General features: G+C 28.1%; 1 protein-coding gene across 1 annotated transcript; it reads left to right on the top strand.

The window, feature by feature from the left end:
• The first annotated feature begins 2,002 nt into the window (after nt 1-2,002).
• LOC122270543 (uncharacterized) lies at nt 2,003-4,410 on the top strand. The gene is made up of 2 exons (XM_043048230.2): nt 2,003-2,381; nt 3,807-4,410. The coding sequence occupies exons 1-2, from the start codon at nt 2,163-2,165 to the stop codon at nt 3,894-3,896; spliced, it is 309 nt and encodes a 102-aa protein (XP_042904164.1). The 5' UTR covers nt 2,003-2,162; the 3' UTR covers nt 3,897-4,410.
• The last annotated feature ends 1,652 nt before the right edge of the window (nt 4,411-6,062 follow it).

Genomic DNA, 6,062 nt, shown 5'->3' with positions numbered 1-6,062 from the left:
TGTTACTTTTGCAATTCTACAAGTTCTATGAGTAGTACCTATTATAGTTACCTTAGTACCTATAATAGTTAGCAATGCTTACTCTATAATCGGTACTAAAATGTAATTTATAATAGGTACAATTAAAATTCTGTGATTAGGGTATAGAGTTACATTTATTTTACAACTATACGCAATAAAACATGGTTTAATTTAAATTTGAAAAACTATGCTTGACGATTGCCTGATTAACAGCCCGGAAATAATTAAGTTTACAATCATATTAAATAAATTTATTTTTAATCACATTTTTAATATTTCCTGAATATAGTGATAAAATAACGATGGTTAAGTGTCAAATCACGAGCTCCTTGATTTGGCGACAATTTTCGTCCAATTTCGCAGAAAATCCTTTTCTGGTTACCATTGTATTTGTTGCCGTCTTTAATTTCACGGACGTCACTTTAAGGTTATTGTAACTCTTCTTTTATTTTCATATCTTGGTTTATTTTCAAATCGCCAAATATAAGAGAAGCCCCAGATTGTGAACTATTAGCATCAAAGTTAGAGATTAAGTAAAATGTTTCATAATATATTACTGAACTTTCATCAATTCGGCGATATGTTACTTGATATGCGAAAGAACATAAAATTCGGTACTAATATTCTTCTGTAACATTATATTCAGTACCAGTATCGTAGTGCCATTTGTTTTCGTGCCTCAGTAAGGCACTTTGAATGAAATTTAAGGAAGATAATAGGTTGGTTACATTCCAGACGCAATCTTCTTGATAGATCACCAGGTCAGAATGCCGGGGGTAAAGGGATGACGACCTTAAGTTCGTGCTTACTAGGTTAAACTGTATTATTCAACTAAAATATGAAACCAATCATAATATGGTTCCACATACACCGAGAAATAATTGGGGTTTAAATTACAATAATGATGATGAAGTAAGAATTTTATAATAAGATTTATTTGGACTTTTAAATAAATTCTCAAAAATCGAAGATTTAAAAAAAAATCAGAGTTAAAATTCCTTTATTGATTTAAGATACTCAAAGTAAAAATTCAGAAGCTCAGTATCCAACAACCTTAAAATACAAAAAGTGTTTAATAATTACTTCCCTTATTGTATATTTTCTAAAAGTCAAAAAATATGCAGGGAAAATGAATAAAATGTATTAAAATATATGTATTAAAAATAAATTAAGAATAGGGGGAGAATTAAAGAGAAGAACTAGGAAGAGTTAGATGAATTAATTTCAAAAGAAATAAAAGGAGAGTAGAACAGAAATAAATTGAGAAAAAAGTGGGACTAAAAACATCAAAGCATGTTTCATCACCGAGGGTAACTTGAAGATGTTTCTAATAATTCATATTCACCTCATCAGTCTTTTTGATGGCACTTAGACTTGACTTGATGTTTTTAACCTCCCATTCCTTGATACCGACTTTAATTTCAGTAAAGTTTTTTTCTTCTTTTTCTTCAATTTTCGTCTTCTTATGTCTGTGTATTTTTACTCAGTTATCGACAACAATTCTAAAAATACATGCTAAAGAGAGTGTAATGAAGGATCACCTAGTATTTTTAGATCCTATATCAGTAATGAACACTTTAAGAATCAAAATTTAAAGAAAAATGCCATCGAAATCTAAAAAAATATTTGCGAGAAAAGCAGAACTAAAAGGATACACATCAGCAAAAGTGCAGTAGATTACAGAAAAGACGCTAGGCAACTCTAATCGAAATGCTTTGAAGTAACATTTAAAAAATGAATTTCTGAAACTACTGAGTGAAAACTTTTAACTACTGACTTTAGTTGAAAACTTAAAATTCGGCTCACTAGTTAAATGTTTTCTTAAGATTATTTTCACTCTTTATGCATAATTTTAATTTCGCATAGCAATATCTTGAAACATATTTCATCTGATGAAATGAAGAGCAAAAGTTCATGCCATANCAACTCTAATCGAAATGCTTTGAAGTAACATTTAAAAAATGAATTTCTGAAACTACTGAGTGAAAACTTTTAACTAGTGACTTTAGTTGAAAACTTAAAATTCGGCTCACTAGTTAAATGTTTTCTTAAGATTATTTTCACTCTTTCTGCATCATTTTAATTTCACATAGCAATATCTTGAAACATATTTCATGGGATGAAATGAAGAGCAAAAGTTCATGCCATATCATATTAATTTTCTTTTTAGAGTCAACGTCAAAAGATCTGGCGTTAAAAAGTATGGCTATTTGAAGGAAGATGGAGTGATTGAAAAAAAGAAGGGAAAACCCTTCAACCACAAATCTTTCTTTAAAGATGTTGTGTTGGATAACTATGATGTGATCAAGCCATTCGTAGGACGAATCGGCTCAGAATACCTGGATCTCAATTTGGCTCAGGTAATTTAGTGATACTTACACGCATTATTTATGCATAATTCAGTGGAACTTTCATTTTATTTCTCGATTCTGTTCTTATCAATGCAAATAAATAGTATCTACATTTTTTAAATCTACTTATATGAATGCATGTGACAAATAGTCTTTAAACCAGCTGGAATCGTAATCTTAATTTTCAGTGGTGGCACTAAAGTAGATTAAAATCTTACAGTGTATTTTTTTATGAAATGTAAATTCTAACAAGTGATGAAGAAATAGCTAGCGACCCTATGCAAAAAGCGTAGTGCATAGAGTCCAAAAATATCTTTATAGCATTTAAAAAAACTAAATATTTCTGCAAAATTGATTTTTTTTATTTATCAAACTATATCTGTTTTTTTCGGAAATAAATCTAAACAAAAGTAAGTTTTTTTTTTAAAAAATACATAAAATGTGAGTACATATAATGTATGTACAAATAATAGAACTTATAGTCTTCGAAATTTTCAATAATTTAATAAACAAATATGTATTTTTTATTATAAATTATCACTATTTATAAATGAAGGAATTTCCTTTATAATATACTATAATTCAACATAATCAATAAGGTTCATCAATTTTTAAAACAAATCTACATCGTAAAAAGGAGAAAATGCCAGATTTCCTTTATACGCCATCAACATCAAAGTAATTCTTATAACAATTCAACGTTGATTTGAGTTTTAAAGCTTGAAATGTAAAAATTTTACGAGTTTTGGTTACGCACGAGTTTATTTCGTTAAAAAAAGTTTAATGATTTAGCCTTGCAAAATTGGAGGTTTTGTTACACTCCTTGCAATAGTAAACCTAGAAGTATGAAATCGAGTTGTGGAAATAGCATAAATATTGTTAGCCTGATCTTTGGGGGATTACCACAAAATCCTTTTAAAATTGCTCAGTGGCAGAATTATTTTCAGAAAAATTAATTGAAATTTAACAACTATGTATTATTTCCATATTATTAAGAATAAAGTTTTTAAAGCAATGATTAAGAGACTATTTCCATTCTGTATACCCCATAGGTAAAAAAAATCTACAGGAAAACTTAAAATAAAAAAATGGATATTTTAATATTTTCTTTTGTTTTTATATTTTTCTGCAATTTGAAAATTTATAATTAAGTTAATTTTAATTTTTTCAAGTAATGTAGATAGACTTCTATTTGAATTTTCTATTTTTTTTTTAAACTTACGCAGAATGACTAACTGAGTTAAACTTTTTGGGACAACTAACTACTGGCAGAGTATATGAATATGCGATATACTATTATATTACTTTTCTTTACAATTTTCATAATCTTATTCTTAACCTTGTATTTTATAAAAATTCCTCTTCAATATTCTTAATATATGATCTGTTAATACATTGAACAGCTAATTTATTTTATTTTTTACTTTCTTACAGCCAGAAAATCTGGATGCAGCATTTTCCTGCGATCCTAGTGATACTGGCAATTCTAAGATCAAAAAGGATCCAAATAATTGTCAGGACTAAATTGTCCGTAATTTGAACTTTTTGGAGATTTTAAACAAAAGCATGAAAAATGTGAAGTAAAATTTGTGTGTGATATGAGCCCCGATAAGGGTGGACTCTTTTTTTTTTGAAACTGAAAACTTTCCCGATTATGACATAAGAACTGAGAGATATTTAAGGACTATTGTGTGATATGAGCCCCTAAAAGGGTGGACTCTATTTTTGAAACTGAAAACTTTCCCGGCTATGTCATAAAAATGTAAAGATATTGAAGGACTGGTGACTACTGTGTGATATGAGCCCCTAAAAGGGTGGACTCTATTTGTGTGATATGAGACCCTAAAAAGGTGGACTCTTTTTCTTCAATACTGAAAACTTTCGCGATTGTGACATAAAAACTGAGAGATATTGAAGGATTACTGACTATTGTGTGATATGAGCCCCTAAAAGGGTGGACTCTTTATTTGAACATGAAAACTCTCCCAACATTTGCGTAAAAAACTCTCAGATTTTGAACAACTATTTATTAATGTGATATGTGTATAATAATGATAAAAAAAAATTAAAAAAAATTAAATAAAAAAAAACAAAAAAAAAAACAATGTTTTATTATTGATCTGCTTTAGGTAGTGCTTTATGTAATCTAAAATCATAACACTTTGTTTAAAAACACTTTTAAGGTTCAAAACATTCACCTTAATATTTTATACTTGTGTTAAATTCTGAAAGTTATATCCTTAAAATGTTACAAGACGGCTGTACTTTTAACGACGGCTGTAACCTTTTAAGGATATTAGCATTTTGAGGATGAACTCATTTAAACGCAGTCCTCAATCTGATGCCATGTCTTTCACCAGATTTTTTTAATCAGCATAATTGAAATCGTTGTATACATTATACATATGATACATATGTATTATGTATTACACTTTTATTATATCTGTTTTTTAGTGATAAGTGTTCTTTTACTGTTACTACGTGAAATAAGTGTTAACATATTCAGCAGGATAATTTACCACATTAATTTTTTAGAAGGAATTAAATAGAATTTAGTTTCCTGAATTTTGGTTAAAATGACATGACTGTTACATTATCTGGTAATGACATTGCAACTAGGACAGCAGACATGACATTATTAATAGGATTATTTTTTAATAATTTAAATTTGTATACTATTAAGCGCAAATAAATTTTCAAACTGGCACCAAATTTTGATAATGACCCTTACATAAGTTTTATTCCAGTACAAAAATATTTAAGGATAATCTCGCTCAAAATTAAAAAAAGAGGAATATAATATCATTGCACATGATTCAATTCGTTTAAATAAGTCAAACGCTCACAGCGAAAACGGATTATTTTCTTTATATGAAATTTCATGAATTCAACCAAACTGTTTAATAGTCCGGTAAAATTAGACTTTTCATTCGGGAAAATTTAATTCCCTAAACTCTTTCTCAGAAAGTTTTGTTGTGTTATGATAGATAATATCTAAAGAAATTCTCTCCTCTCCCCTGAACACTTCCCTCTTCTTTTGGAGGGACATGGGGGTGGTTTGAGGAGATAATTAAATTTCTTCCAGACAGGTAAGTGAAGAAATGTTTTTTTTTTCAAAACTTAATCGAATAATTCAGAGTAAAGCCACGAGTTAAAGGGGCACGAGTATACACCAGTTAAAAAAGCAAATAGCTCAAAGTGTCAAGAGCATTAATGCATAAAAAGTACTTCTTTTGTCACATGCTTACTTATAAATATAACATTGTACTATCTGAACATGTAAACTATATTCTTCGATGCATTTTCTGCTTCTAAATTGAATGAGATTCATTCAATTTAATAATGAAGGCACTCATTATCCAGTAATGTATGCAGAGGCATTTTTTGTTTAAGGAAAAGAGCGATAGATTTCAAATTCAAAATTTTTTGTGCTTCCACAAGTTTTGCTATAATGTTTAAAATTTTTATCTTTTATGAACATATTTTTACATTTTTAAATTACAAGCATAAAATTTAAAAGAAAATCTTTTTTTTTATTCTTTATTTATTACACCCATTTGACCAATTTAGTCTATAATTTGTCTTTTGTCATTTAAAATTATGCTAAAAATGCAGTAAGATTTAATTATTACGAATCAAATTTTTTTTGAAAATTTAATTTTAAAAAAATTATGAATAAAAAAAGAATTT

This window comes from Parasteatoda tepidariorum, chromosome 8 (assembly GCF_043381705.1).
Source record: "Parasteatoda tepidariorum isolate YZ-2023 chromosome 8, CAS_Ptep_4.0, whole genome shotgun sequence".
NCBI lineage: Eukaryota > Metazoa > Arthropoda > Arachnida > Araneae > Theridiidae > Parasteatoda > Parasteatoda tepidariorum.
The sequence above is the reverse complement of the archived record's forward strand: the minus strand, read 5'-3'. Positions and strand labels throughout refer to the sequence as shown.

What these genes read in the sequence shown, in the direction of transcription:
- LOC122270543 (XM_043048230.2), top strand. Translation starts at nt 2,163, where the DNA reads ATGCCATATCATATTAATTTTCTTTTTAGAGTCAACGTCAAAAGATCT. An exon ending in TGGATCTCAATTTGGCTCAG is followed by an intron (nt 2,382 to 3,806) that starts GTAATTTAGTGA and finishes ACTTTCTTACAG; the next exon opens with CCAGAAAATCTGGATGCAGC.